Genomic DNA, 15,000 nt, shown 5'->3' with positions numbered 1-15,000 from the left:
TCTCGGCTAACAGGCTGCCGCAGAAAGGCTGGGAAAGTTTGGCTCCGTTCTTCACTGAGCCATTGTGTCGGGAAAAGACCTCGCTAATGTTTGCCAACCTGTCTGCCATTGGAAAAGTAAACCATGTGGTGACGGAGCACGCCCGCGACTCACCCGGGACCCCCCCCGGGGCCGCATTCCCCTCGCCCAACCAATCGGAAAGGCTGGTGCAGGGGTGTTCCGCTCAGCTGACCAATGAGGAGGGCTGAAACGGGCAGCCTGTGAGGGAGGCTTTGGCGCAGATGCTCCTCTCTTTCTGCAGAGCCCCAGTAAACAGTGGACCCCAGGGGAGCCCGGATCATGTGACCCCACAGGGGAGCCGGCCTCACTTGGGATTCCTCCCAGATGGAGCACATGGAGAGTTCTGAGGAGTCCTTTGGGGCGGGGGGGGGGGGGGAGTGGAGGGGGGGTGTTTTTCACTCCAGCAGAAGCAGAAGCCTGAATGGCGTTGGGTGTAGCGGCTACTTCTGCCGTCTGCCATTTCTCATTTGTGATTTCTCCCTTGTGCTGCAAGCTCTCATTTCGCCAAGCTTCACTCCAAGTCTGCCCAGACTGCACTTCAGGAAGATGAGAGAAAGGTGGACAGACTGTTGAGACACACACACACACACACACTCTCACATGCACACACACACATACAGACGCTCGCACACCCTGACACCCACACGCATGATCATTTGCCCTTTGCTGCACCTCCCCATTGGAGGCAGATGTCTGGTGTTCATCGACAGATTCTCTGTGCCATGCTTTCCTATGAAGAGGGACTGGCTGCATGTGTGTGATGGTACTGTGTGCGTGTATGTGCTGATCGCTGATTCTGTGGGGATAGTTTGATGAGGGGAAAGCGGGGGGGGGGGGGTCCTGTCCTGGCTTTGCCTGTTACCCCTCTGGGACCCCCTTCCTCTTCAGTTCCCCTGGGGAGATTTAAAGAGGGGAACTCAACTCTCAACTGCTCTTCAGCTTCGGTTGTGAACCTTACAGAGGGGTCTGAAACGCTAACCTGATTCCCCCCCCTTACGCTGCCAAAACCTCATTAAGCCGTTCCAATCAGGAAATGGATTTATTCTGCTGGCGCTCACCGTGGCTGGTTGTGTGAGTGTCTCTGAGTTAGAGATTCGGGGCTTTCCGGATCGTTCCTCGGCCGAGCCTCCGAGGTTCGGCCCTCGCCCCCCGCCTGTCAGTGTGAGAGTGAGGAGTGGGCGTGCCCGGGCAGCGCAGTGCGTCTCGCTTCCCTGTGCTGGGCCTCGTGAGAGAAGGCCTGCGTTTCCACCGCGCGCTGGGCTCTGCGGTATAAATAGCCGTCTTTGAATAGGAGAGCTGCTGGGGGGTGCGGTGGGGTGCGGGGGGGTGTGGCGCCAGGGCAGTGTAGAGTGCCAGCGTTCGTTCGTTGGGAAGGGCCGGGAAAGGGGGGGTAGTCTGACAGCCGCTGGTCTCTGGCCTAGCCCAGCACAGCGCTCTGGAGGGGATGCATTATAGATGGGGAAATATTAAGGAACTCTTTACATATCATTTATTCATGTTCCTCTGAAGCGCCCCTGTGCTGTGCGGGAGCTTGTTTTTTTCTTTTTTTCCCCCCCTCCTCTTTTCCCTGCTCTCTGAAGGAGGGAGAGGCAGTTTTAGAAAAAGAAGCAGGTGAGGAGTGGGGGGGGGGGGGGTGGCTGTGCGATCCTGTCACCGTGCCCCCCCCCCCCCATCCTCCTTTTCTTTTCAAAAGCAGGCGCACTGCAATCTTACATCTTCCTTTGCCGTTCATCCCCCCCCCCCCTTCGTCCTGTCCCTGCTCTCCCTTTTAATGGAAATCCCCCAGCTAGAGGGGGTCAGCTGGTCTGTGTCTACCCTCCCCCTGACAGCGTCGGGCCAGGAGTAGCATGTGATACCACACACACACACACACACACACACACACACGCTCACGCACACGTGCACAGAAATACAACCCCGGCCGGGCCAGGCGGTATGGGCCTGTGTCCTTCGGGTCTCACACCGTTTCATTCATCTGTGCCTGGCTGTCTGGTCACAGTCGCGTGTGTGCTTGAGTGGAGGGGGATTAATATGAACCGAAGGGTTGCCTGGATACATAAGCCAAAGTGCTTCATTTTATAAACGCAGGCTTGGATATCAGAGCAGTGAGATCTACGTGCCCCCCCCATCACCCCCCACACCCCTCCCCCCCGTTTTTGTTTTCCAGCCCAAGCTTTTCCTTAGTTTAAATATAACATCACGCTATCAACGTGTGAGGGGGGGGGGAAAAGCACCCAGATTAGGTACCGTTTTTGTTTTTGCTCTACGCTGAACTCCCTGTGGCAGACGGCATTGAAGGCCTGAATTTGAGGGTGTGGGATTTGGCGTTTGGGTTTGATTCTGTGAAAATGGGGGAGCACTGTTCCCAGGGTTAAACTGGGGTTACGGAAGGGCATTTCGAGTTGAGTATGTTAACCCCTCTCTCCCTCTCTCTCTCCCCCCCCGGCAGACGGTCGATGACGACGCGATGGAAGCGTGAATGAGGTTTGGCGCGGTGAGAGCTGAACGATGCCCAAAAGTGGGGGTCCTAAAACGCCCCAGCTGGAGGATTTCTCACTCAACACCGACATGGTGGAGAAGCAGGCGGGGAAGAAGGTAAGCTCCGCCCCCGTCCGCCCCGCCCGCCCCTTTCTGTGTTCCGTCCGCTGCGGACACTCGGCCCCTTGCTAATACCACTGGGATATCACTGGTTTGCAGTGTGGACAGCTGTGTCTCATTATGGACGTGCTATGACTCAGTATGGACGTGCTATGACTCAGTATGGACGTGCTATGACTCAGTATGGAGATGCTATGACTCTGTATGGACAGCTGTGTCTCTGTATGGACAGCTGTGTCTCTGTATGGACAGCTGTGACTCTGTATAGACATGCTGTGACTATATGGACATGCTGTGACTCTGGATGGACATGCTGTGATTCTGTATGGACATGCTGTAACTCTGTATGGACAGCTGTGTCTCTGTATGGACAGCTGTGACTCTGTATAGACATGCTGTGACTGTATGGACAGCTGTGACTCTGTATAGACATGCTGCGACTGTATGGACAGCTGTGACTCTGTATAGACATGCTGTGACTGTATGGACAGCTGTGACTCTGGATGGACGTGCTGTGACTCTGGAACACAGGTCAAACATCGCCTCGGTCAGATCGTGGTGTCGTGGCGATGCGTTTGAGCAAGACCAGGTCTTATTCTGGAGCCGCCACTGAGCGCTGCTCAGTCCTGATGCTCAGTGGTGCAGAGACCGGTAATGCGGAGGAGAGAGACTGTTCCTCTGTAGCCGTGGAGGTCGAGCTCAGTCTGTGTTCAGAATGACTGTAAACTCTCCGCGCTGTCTCTCTCTGTTCTCTCCTCTTCTCCCGCTCGTCTGTGCTGGCTTTCACAGAAACTCTCACTCCTGTCCTCTCTCTCTCTCCTTGTGCGTTTACACACTCGCTCTCTCCTGTCCGCTCTCACTCTTTCGCATGGGGTCCTCAGCTGGATCAGGCCAGGCCTTTTATTTTTTGTCAAGCGCGAGCTTCATTTTTCCTTTAAGGCCGTGAGTGCAAGCTAAGAGAAACCAGGAAAATGGGGGGTTCAGCCATTAGATGGAAAAAAGAAAAAGAGAAAACAGACGTGAACACTTCAGCCGTAGGAAGAGCTCTGCTTCCTGGAGGTCTCAGACCCGCTCATTCATACCCTGCCTAAACAACCCCAGGCTCTCAGTGCACCTTGTATACACATTCAGCTCTATCTGTGGCTCTGTGGATGGAATAGAAGGAGCACATCTCAAACGCATCCTGGGTGTAGATGTGTTATTGTCATGTCCAGTAGTAGGCTTTTTCTGCACATTTAGCTAGCTAAAGGTAGCTGCGTACATTTATGTGGCACTGTACCTCATATTTTACTGCCTGCAAATTGAAAATAGCATAACAATTTGCTTCCAGATAATTTTGGCAGCCATGACTGTGGGCAAACGAGGCATAAACAATTGTACCGTCTATATTAAAACCAGCAGGGTGCGTGTTGGTCATTATTAGTATGCACGGTTTAGTTTTATCACGAAGCCATTCTGTCAGCTGCTTATCAGGACGGTAAAGAGGTGTGTCTGCCCATTAGTGAGCTCTGAGTGGGCGATACAGCACAAATGGGCGGAGCTACCGTAACCGTATGTGCAAACGCCGATTTTCCACCAATCATCATATTTTGCTGTGAAGTGCCGAACTATTTGATTGGTTCGGACGAGTCAGTGATTTACAGTTGATTGGAATACCACCGAAATGCGAGGTCCAGGGAACAATGGACTACCCAGTTTTTAAAAATAAATAAATAGAAGCGATTTTACTTTAAAACATTTTTTGTTGTTGTTGTATGGAGTAGCTGGGCGGGAGCAGGGCCTGTGACGTTGGCGGGGAGATGGGTTTTGTTCCGCAGCCTTTTCGGCTGTAGAGATGATTGTTTGTTCTGCTGTTGCATAAGCTGCTCTCTGAGAGAATGTGGCTCCACTGTTCATCTCAGCCGGGGGAATGAAAGGGCCTGTACTGCACCGCGGCCTTCATCACGAATGGCAACTCAAAAGAACTCTCCCTCCCTCCCAACCCTCCCTCCCTCCCCCTTTCTCTCTTTTGCATGCTCTCCTTTTGTCACTTACTCATTCTCTCTTTCACTTTTTTCCTTCACCCACTGTCTCACTGTTTCACTTTGTCCTCTCTCTGTGCTCTCTCTCTCTCTGTCTCTCTTACTCTCTCTCTCCCCCCCTTTCTGTCTCTTTTATGTGTTCAACAATGAGCAGGTAGAGAGCTGTTCGCTTATCTGTAAGATTTGAGCCTTATCGGATCATCAGCACTCCCTGTAATGCCACCGCACAACAATGTCTTCAGCTTTAAATCTCTCTGGGATTACAGGAGTGCTTTTGTTTGAAGGTGTGTGGTCTGCGTACATTCATTTTGCCTTGTGCTGAAAATCAGGGTAATAATATTCTTCTGCTGCCTGCATTGTCATTGCGTGACAGGCTCGGCTACCTTACACTGGTCTTGCAGATCGCTTTGAGAAAACAACGCCTCCGTATCGAATTGTAGAAGCATTTGGTTTCCATAATAGAGAAAGTACAATTTCAGATAATTTGATTTTCAAATACTCTTTGCCTCCCAAGACTGTGTTTCGAGTCTCCAGACCGCTCTGTGAAAGTATGCAGCTGCAGTTTTGTGTTTAACCCTGGAGCTGTACCCCTGTACAGACTGGGCTGTGTTCAGTCACACGCTCTGCCCCACCCCCCCCCCCCCCCCCCCCCCCCCCGTGTCCTGACCTTTTAACACTGAGCGGTGTTGTGGTGTGAGCCGTCCCTGCAGCGACACGGGCTGGGGTGCGTCTCTGGACCGGCGGGCGTGGCAGAGATAGCAGAGATTGGTGATTTAGTGGCGCTCTGCTTGTCTGTCTGTCTGTCTGTCTGTCTGTCTGTCTGTGTGCATGTGTGTCTGTGTGTCTGTCTGTAGGCATGTGTGTCTGTCTGTCTCTGTCTGTCTGTGTGTCTGTCTGTCTCTGTCTGTCTGTCTGTGTGCATGCATGTGTGTCTGTCTGTGGCTGAAGCATACAGGCGAGAGCTCTGTGCAGGGCAGCTGCAGCAGCAGTGTCTATGTACAGCATTCCGAGCCGGATTGCATCAGACGTGGGGGGGGGGGGGGCTGAGGCGTTGCTAGGAGACCTGTAAACATGAAGGTGGCTTTGAAGCAGAGTGGTGGCTCACTGCTGTCATTATAACAACCGCCTCTCTCTCCCTCCGAAGCCTGGCTGTGTGTGTGTGTGTGCGCGCGCGTGTGCCTGCATGTGCCTGCATGTGCGTGTGTTCATATTCCCCTGTCCCTCCCCCTCTCTTACTGTACCAAGCACAGCAGCGAGGAACAGGAAGAGAGAGGCCTGTGCACAGTGACATCATAGTCTCATGACTGACCACGGAGCCCAGTGCTCAGTCTCTATCTCCCGTGCTCTCTCTCTCTCTCTCTCTCTCTCTCTCTTTCTTTCTTGCTGTGTCTCTCTCCCCCACGCTCCCTCTTGTGCTCTCTCAGTAGGGGGGAGGAAGAAGAGAGGGGGCAGACCCTCTGCTTTCTCCTGCCTGTTACTCCTCCAAATTCTGCACCTCAGCAATATCCTTCCTTTCGAATCCGCATCGTAACACATGCTTTAGCTCAAACAACTCTGTAATTATTACCCTATATTATCACCCGTGTTTGTGTGCCAAAACCTCTGCTGGCATCTTATGGAAGCAGACCCCGCTGTCAGAACATTAAATAAAGGAGTTTGCGTGGGTTTGGGTATCTCAGGCTCCTAACGTTGCTTGGTCATTTCGTCATTTTCCTTGTTAAGATCTCGGTCTGTCAGAGTGCCTAATGGTTGATCAAAGTGCGAAATTAATCAGCGGTTTGAGGGCCTGATCTTGGTCGTTCAGAGGGAACCAGGGGGCGTTTCTTTGCTTCAGATACCCTCCCGCCTGCCGCCCCCCCCCCCCCATCCCCCGAACCTTCTGATAGGCTGAAGGCCCGATATGTGCTCCCATGTTTCTGGCTTCCAGGAGCACCAGGCTGTTGAGTCAGCTGCTGTAACCTAAGCTGGAGCTCTCTGAGTCGATGGGTCCCGCCTGTGCAGTTTTCCCAGTTTTGGGGATTTGATGGATTCTAGTCGCGGGGCACCCCAGAGCCTGGACCCTGCAGCTTGCCTGTGGCATGGACTGAGTGGAAATTCCGTGGGAAAAGTGGCCTTTCACTGCATATCCCTGTAGCAGCATTCAACCGACATCAGTGTTACGACTGGGACACTGCACATGGACTGTGTCCTTTCCCTGCACACTGACTCCTGACTGTGTCCTCTCCCTGCACACTGACTCCTGACTGTGTCCTCTCTCTGCACACTGACTCCTGACTGTGTTCTCTCTCTGCACACTGACTCCTGACTGTGTCCTCTCCCTGCACACTGACTCCTGACTGTGTCCTCTCCCTGCACACTGACTCCTGCCTGTGTCCTCTCCCTGCACACTGACTCCTGACTGTGTCCTCTCTGCACATGGACTGTGTCCTCTCCCTGCACACTGACTCCTGACTGTGTCCTCTCCCTGCACACTGACTCCTGGCTGTGTCCTCTCTCTGCACACTGACTCCTGACTGTGTCCTCTCTCTGCACACTGACTCCTGACTGTGTCCTCTCTCTGCACACTGACTCCTGACTGTGTCCTCTCCCTGCACACTGACTCCTGACTGTCCTCTCTCTGCACACTGACTCCTGACTGTGTTCTCTCTCTGCACACTGACTCCTGACTGTGTCCTCTCCCTGCACACTGACTCCTGACTGTGTCCTCTCCCTGCACACTGACTCCTGCCTGTGTCCTCTCCCTGCACACTGACTCCTGACTGTGTCCTCTCTGCACATGGACTGTGTCCTCTCCCTGCACACTGACTCCTGACTGTGTCCTCTCCCTGCACACTGACTCCTGGCTGTGTCCTCTCTCTGCACACTGACTCCTGACTGTGTCCTCTCCCTGCACACTGACTCCTGGCTGTGTCCTCTCTCTGCACACTGACTCCTGACTGTGTCCTCTCCCTGCACACTGACTCCTGACTGTGTCCTCTCTCTGCACACTGACTCCTGACTGTGTCCTCTCTCTGCACACTGACTCCTGACTGTGTCCTCTCTCTGCACACTGACTCCTGACTGTGTCCTCTCTCTGCACACTGACTCCTGACTGTGTCCTCTCTCTCTGCACACTGACTCCTGACTGTGTCCTCTCCCTGCACACTGACTCCTGACTGTGTCCTCTCCCTGCACACTGACTCCTAACTGTGTCCTCTCCCTGCACACTGACTCCTGACTGTGTCCTCTCTCTGCACACTGACTCCTGACTGTGTCCTCTCCCTGCACACTGACTCCTGACTGTGTCCTCTCCCTGCACACTGACTCCTGACTGTGTCCTCTCCCTGTACACTGACTCCTGACTGTGTCCTCTCCCTGCACACTGACTCCTGACTGTGTCCTCTCTCTGCACACTGACTCCTGACTGTGTCCTCTCTCCCTGCACACTGACTCCTGACTGTGTCCTCTCTCTGCACACTGACTCCTGACTGTGTCGGTCTCTGGCTTTATGTAGCGTGCAGTGTTGCTCTCTCAGACGGTGTTCCACTGACGCCTGTGCTTGTTAGCCTCTGTACCTCCCCCACCCCACATCTGCCTGTACTTTGTCTAGGAATTTATTTACACGTTTGTCCTCAGAGCAGGAAATGCAGCTCCAGATTAGAATCTGGGGGTTTAATTGGCAATCTTGTGCGATCGCTTATACTTGTGGCCTTGGGCCTTTGACTTGTTAAACGCCGGGGATCAGTTTCCAAGTGTGGTCCTGAGTGAGCTTGGGTGGAAATCCTGGTGATTGGAGTGAAATTATGAGCTATTTCATTTCATTTATGTCTTTTATCCCCCCCCCCTCCCTGTTTCCGACCAGGATAAAGATAAAATCTCTTCAAACAAGACTCCCAAACTGGACCGAGGGGATGGAGGGAAGGAGATGAAAGAGAAGGCTCCGAAGAGGAAGCTGCCCTTCACAGTCGGAGCCAATGGAGAGCAGAAAGACTCGGACTCGGGTAAGCGCACCTGGGCGGGGAGCCGCAGTGCATGCTGGGGGATGTCAGAATCAGCCGGCCGAACGCGGCTGCGTCGCCACGCCCGGCGTCTCTGCCGGGATTGCTGCAGTGGCCCGAATGAGAAGGTCGTCCGGGAAACCATCCAGTTAACCAGAGATTTGTCAGACGAGATCCCAAAAAATGACCGATTTTCCTTAAACAAGACCAGGTTAGAACCTAGTATATGGCTGGACCGAACCAGCTGATGTCACAGATGTGCGTGATGCAACTTTATCACTCAGTCAGTCAGTCAGTCAGTCACTCAGTCACAGACATTCGCGTTTGTAGGGCTGGCCCCGCTGTTGCGGTCCAGCCGGAAAGGGCTAGCAGAGTGCTTATGTGAATGAACCTGCAGCAGAGTCAAAGCTGTTGGCGGTGTGAGTTAAACTGTAGCAGAAGAGGGTTGTTTGAAGCGGTATCTTCACATATGTGTTATTTGTCCCAATGGAACAGAGGTATTCCCCCTGTAACAAGGTAGCGCACACAGCAGCAGGCTGTGGATGAATTAAATGCGGTCTGGGTCAGGGCACAAGGCTGGTGTCTGTTTCCTGGGGTGAAGTCCAGGCTGTGCGCACGTCCTGGTTTAAGAAGCTGGGTCTGATTGAATCTCAGCGATGTAGACCGGCCTTGGTGGGCGGAGTCTTTGGAGGTGTGTTTCTCCCTCTTCAGGACAATGCAGCCTTTTGTTTATTGTGATGCAAATGGGGGGGCGGAGTCCGCGCCCTTCTGCCGGGCGGTGGGCGTGTCACTCCGGCAAGTCGGAGGGAGCTGCTCTGCCGTTGTGTCGTCCCTCATACACACCCGGGCTTTGTGTGTGTGTGTGTGTGTGTGTAGTCTCAACATTTCTCATCTTTTCTGTGCTGAGCTGTGACTGGCCCAAAGGTCAAAGGTCAATCCCCACCCTGGTTTTGCTAGGACTGACATGTTTGCTTGAAAATCTGAAGCAGAGGCTTATTTTTCTCCTGTAGTGGGGCGAGGGGGGGCATTGGGGGGGGCAGTGGAGGGGGGGGGGGTGTTGAAGTGAAATGGCTCTGTTTGCACTTACAGTTGAAAAGCTGCGTTTTTGAGTGCCCAACAGCCAGTAAGGAAACCATTAGCGAGCCTCTGCACAGGGATGTCGGAAAACGCTGCCGGCACTTCCTGAAACCCTAATTGTGTAACAAGCCAGAAATGATGCATCTCTGCAGATTTGTGTGATAAGGCGCATTCTTTCTGGCTGTAGTAATTGTTTTTCTGCATTAAGTAGCTGCAGAGAGTGAGAGAGAGTGAGTGAGTGAAGGAGAGAGAGTGTGAGTGAGTGAGTGAATGCGTGAGTGAATGCGTGAGTGAATGCGTGAGTGAATGCGTGAGTGAATGCGTGAGAGAGTGAGAGAGTGAGAGCGTGAGTGAGTGAGTGAAGGAGAGAGAGTGTGAGTGAGTGAGTGAATGCGTGAGTGAATGCGTGAGTGAATGCGTGAGTGAATGCGTGAGTGAGTGAGTGAGTGAGTGAGTGAGTGAGTGAGTGAGTGAGTGAGTGAGTGAGTGAGTGAGTGAGTGAGTGAGTGAGTGAGTGAGTGAGTGAGTGAGTGAGTGAGTGAGTGAGTGAGTGAGTGAGTGAGTGAGTGAGTGAGTGAGGCTCCTGTGCTTCAGTGGTGCTCTGTGCTGAGACACACACAGATCGCTGCTGTTCAGCCAGGGCACAGGAAAGCGTGCTTTGCTCTGTAATGTGTTTGTTTGGGTTGTAGATTTCCTTTGTTGGTGCTTATTCCTATCTCTTGTGTGCATTGCCAGCTGCCTGAGGTGAGGATGTCTGACCAGCAGTAATAATAATGGCGGCCAGGGCCTGATTTGTTGAAAGGACTTCCTGAGTCCTTCTCGCACAATAAATGATGAGGTGTTCAATTAGGAGACTGTGCTGGCGCAGTGAAAATTTGATGTTTTGTGTGTGTATGTGTACCCATGGCGGAGTAAACCTGTGCATGTGTGTGTTTGTGTGTGTATACAGTATGTACACATGGTGGAGTAAACCTGTGTATATGCGTGTTTGTGTGTGTATATACAGTATGTACACATGGTGGAGTAAACTTGTGTTTGTGTGTGTATACAGTATGTACACATGGTGGAGTAAACCTGTGTATATGCGTGTTTGTGTGTGTATATACAGTATGTACACATGGTGGAGTAAACCTGTGTGTTTGTGTGTGTATATGCAGTATGTACACATGGTGGAGTAAACCTGTGTATATGTGTGTTTGTTTGCGTGTGTACACAGTATGTGCACACAGTGGAATAAACTTGTGTATATGTATGTGCGTTTGTTTGCGTGCGTGAGTGTGTGTATGCATGGTGGAATATACCTGTGTGTGTGTGTGTGCGTGCGTACGTGTGTGTGTGTGTGTGCGTGCGTGCGTGTGTGCGTGCATGTGTGTGTTTGGGCAGCGGTCAGGCTGCTGTGTTTCTCTGAGCGTGCCTCTGCAGCTCAGCTCAGGCGACGCTGCTGCTGCTGCTGCTGCTGCACAGGGGACAGAGGGGCGGCGTCTGGCAGGAAGCAGGCCGCACGCAGGGCCGGGGAGAAAGCTGACCTGCGGCTCTAGCCCGGGAGAGCGGGTCCTTATTCGGCAGGAAGCCGCTGTGAGAAAGGCTTAGCAGTACGGAGCTGTTCCTTTGAGCTGCGGCCTCGTTGCTGTGCTTTTCTCCAGTGTAAGGGGTTGGGAGTCGCTCTGCGCGTCGCTCCAGTACTGCAGCAGCTAGAGCTGGGAGACGTTGCTTTTTGCGGCAGAGTGTGGGCCTATATTTGGCAGGAAGGGAACTGAGTGGGTCTGGGGAACAAGGGACAATATTTGGCAGGAAAAGGGACTGAGTGGGTCTGGGGAGTAGAGGGCTGTATTTGGCAGGAAGGAGGTATGTTATTTTTTGCTGCCAGCTGGAAATCTGCTGTCTTATAATTGCAAGCTGCTCATTTACTCCATGCTTCTTTTTTCCCCCCATTGCTCTGGAATGCTGTGATTTTTCTGATGAGAAAGACTGAAGCATAAGGTCTCCGATTCCAAATTGGTTTGAGTGTCAAATTGAAAATGATGATGGTGGGTTTGTTAGCTTCGGCTGTCTGACATTACAGCTGTTTGTCTGCATTTGAAGTATGCCGAACAGTTAATAATAATAATAATAATAGCAGTCATAATAATAATAATAATAATCCCTTCCTTTTTGGTGACAGTTTGCTGGGTCTGTTGTCCTGGAACACATTGGCATTCACGAGTATCGGCGAGCGCTCAGTTACAGTGACCGCTTCCCTCGCACCGACAGCCGCTGTAACATCGCTTTATAGACAGACATCCTTTCATGGGATTATGTCACAGGATCCAGCTCCCGCCACTGCTCTTCCCTTAGCGCTCGTGTGGAAGTCCAGCTGTATTGGGCTTGCCTGGAGCTCGTTCAGGCTCACTGCCATGCTGAGAGACGAGCCCCTGCTCAGGGGCAGTGCCAATGCACAGGGGCCAGGGTTGGCCCCAGCTGTGCTGAGCAATACCAATACAGGGGCCAGGGTTGGCCCCAGCTGTGCTGAGCAATACTAATACAGGGGCCAGGGTTGGCCCCAGCTGTGCTGAGCAATATTAATACAGGGGCCAGGGTTGGCCCCAGCTGTGCTGAGCAATACTAATACAGGGGCCAGGGTTGGCCCCAGCTGTGCTGAGCAATACTAATACAGGGGCCAGGGTTGGCCCCAGCTGTGCTGAGCAATACTAATACAGGGGCCAGGGTTGGCCCCAGCTGTGCTGAGCAATATTAATACAGGGGCCAGGGTTGGCCCCAGCTGTGCTGAGCAGTACAATACAAGGGCCATGTATGGCCCCAGCTGTGTGGAGCAATACTAATACAGGGGCCAGGGTTGGCCTCAGCCGTGCCGGAGCAGTGTCAATACAGGGGCCAGGGTTAGCCCTAGCTATGCTGAGCCAGTACCAATACAGGGGGAAGGATTAGGCCCAGCAGTGCAGATGCAGTAGCATTACAGTACTGCAAGACTGTCTCTCTCTCTCTCTCACACACACACACACACACACAGGCACACATATAATGTGTGTGAATACTAACGTATGTTTTTGTATCATATATTCTCTGTATTATGTAAACACCCATGCAGATAACTGACCCATTCCGACCATGACAGGCTGCTCACAGTCTCCCTCCTCTCCCAGTAGGGCAGTGTGCTGTCTGTCTGATAGCATTGTGTTTACTGCTGCAGATTTCAAAAATAACATTCTGTCGGTTCTGAAATCACAGATTTCATATTTATCGGATGCACACTCATTTTTATTATTTACAGTGCAATATTTTTGGTGGATCCAGCTCAGTCAATTTTAGTGCTACAATTTTTTAGAAACTATTTTCAGGAAAACATGGCTTTAGGCATCATGTTTAATATCGCTCTGTACTAAAAAAAAAACAGCAACTGCTCCTTTTGCCATTTAAGTCAGTAGGGCATTCTGTGTTTAAACTGCCCTGACACTCACATTTGGTGGAATCACAACCTTTTTCCTCTACATAATGTTTGGCAGTGTGTTGAATGGGGCATTGCTTGTTTGTGTTTGTATGTTGAATGGGGCATCTCTGTGTTTGTGTGTTGAACAGGGCATCTCTGTGTTTGTGTGTTGAACAGGGCATCTTTGTGTTTGTCTGTTGAGTGGGGCATCTCTGTGTTTGTGTGTTGAACAGGGCATCTCTGTGTTTGTGTGTTGAGTGGGGCATCTCTGTGTTTGTGTGTTGAATGGGGCATCTCTGTGTTTGTGTGTTGAACAGGGTATCTCTGTGTTTGTGTGTTGAATGGGGCATCTCTGTGTTTGTGTGTTGAACAGGGCATCTCTGTGTTTGTGTGTTGAGTGGGGCATCTCCGTGTTTGTGTGTTGAGTGGGGCATCTCCGTGTTTGTGTGTTGAACGGGGAATCTCTGTGTTTGTGTGTTGAACAGGGCATCTTTGTGTTTGTGTGTTGATTGCGGCATCTCCGTGTTTGTGTGTTGAACGGGGAATCTCTGTGTTTGTGTGTTGAACAGGGCATCTCTGTGTTTGTGTGTTGAACGGGGCATCTCTGTGTTTGTGTATTGAATGGGGCATCTCTGTGTTTGTATATTGAATGGGGCATCTCTGTGTTTGTGTGTTGACTGGGGCATCTCTGTGTTTGTGTGTTGAGTGGGGCATCTCTGTGTTTGTGTGTTGAGTGGGGAATCTCTGTGTTTGTGTGTTGAACAGGCATTTCTGTGTTTGTGTGTTGAGTGGGGCATCTCTGTGTTTGTATATTGAATGGGGCATCTCTGTGTTTGTGTGTTGACCAGGGCATCTCTGTGTTTGTGTGTTGAATGGGGCATCTCTGTGTTTGTGTGTTGACCGGGGCATCTCTGTGTTTGTGTGTTGAATGGGGCATCTCTGTGTTTGTGTGTTGAGTGGGGCATCTCCGTGTTTGTTTGTGTGTGTGGTGATGTGGGTGTAGTTGCAGGTGACTGCAGTGGCGCTGATATTGAGGGTTTGAGGGTGTGCGTTTGCTGTGTGCGTCGCCGGCTCGGCCTACGTGCCGCTCTGCAGCTTTACCGGCGAGGTGAACGGGGTCTGCAGGGCTCTGATCTGTTCACCACAGGGCTCTGATCTGTTCACCACAGCCCGCTAATCTCCAGCACCGCCGCTCCTCTATGTCTTCTCTGGTAATCCCGCTTCACAGTGTTACTGTATTTCTCTGTGTAGGTTTTTTTTCTCATATGTGTAATTGCGCTGGTGTGTTTGCCGGCTCTGAAAGAGCTGTGATTGGTGGTAACAGGTGTCTGTGTGTCTGTGTGAGAGAAAGTGCAGATTTTATCTGGGTCTGCGGTGTCCCCTCTCTCACTCCGGGTGGCTTTGGTCGAGCTTTTGCACCATTGCGTGGGACTCGCCCTCTCTCTCTCTCTCTCTCTCTCTCTCTCTCTCTCTCTCTCTCTCTCTGCTGCAGTGCTGCCGATGCCCCTCCCCCTCCCAGCATTCGGACTGTGTCACTGTGCCAAAGGTCGGCGGCCTTGTTAGTTTAGAACAAATAGGTGTTTTTTTTTTTAGCTCTCTGTGTTCAGTGGTGTGCAGAGAACGAGAGGGGCTGTTGCCTGTTTCAGAAGGCCGCCGCGGTGTTGGGGTTCACGTGCATCAAACCCGCTCATCTGTAACCTGCCTGCCATCCTCGCTGTTTTTTTCTCTTGTGCAAGACGAGCCCCTTTCTGTTCTCCAAACGCAGGCCAGATTTTTCATTTCCTTCTTTTTGCCGTGGCACAATATCCTGTGGGTGCTTCCTGTCCGAGCTTCCTTCATTTCC

At 52.0% G+C, this 15,000-nt stretch overlaps 1 protein-coding gene across 1 annotated transcript in view; it reads left to right on the top strand.

Moving 5' to 3' along the window:
- Positions 1-15,000, top strand: part of ankrd11 (ankyrin repeat domain 11) — a 109,551-nt gene that overhangs the window by 78,334 nt on the left and 16,217 nt on the right. The window contains exons 3-4 of the mRNA XM_035417338.1: positions 2,510-2,655; positions 8,521-8,659. Of these exons, the coding sequence (XP_035273229.1) occupies positions 2,569-2,655; positions 8,521-8,659 (226 nt within the window). The 5' untranslated portion in view covers positions 2,510-2,568. The remainder of the gene's footprint in view (positions 1-2,509; positions 2,656-8,520; positions 8,660-15,000) is intronic.

This window comes from Anguilla anguilla, chromosome 5 (assembly GCF_013347855.1).
Source record: "Anguilla anguilla isolate fAngAng1 chromosome 5, fAngAng1.pri, whole genome shotgun sequence".
In the NCBI taxonomy this organism is placed as follows: domain Eukaryota; kingdom Metazoa; phylum Chordata; class Actinopteri; order Anguilliformes; family Anguillidae; genus Anguilla; species Anguilla anguilla.
Note: the sequence above shows the minus strand (reverse complement) of the source record. Positions and strands in the feature narration are given on the sequence as shown.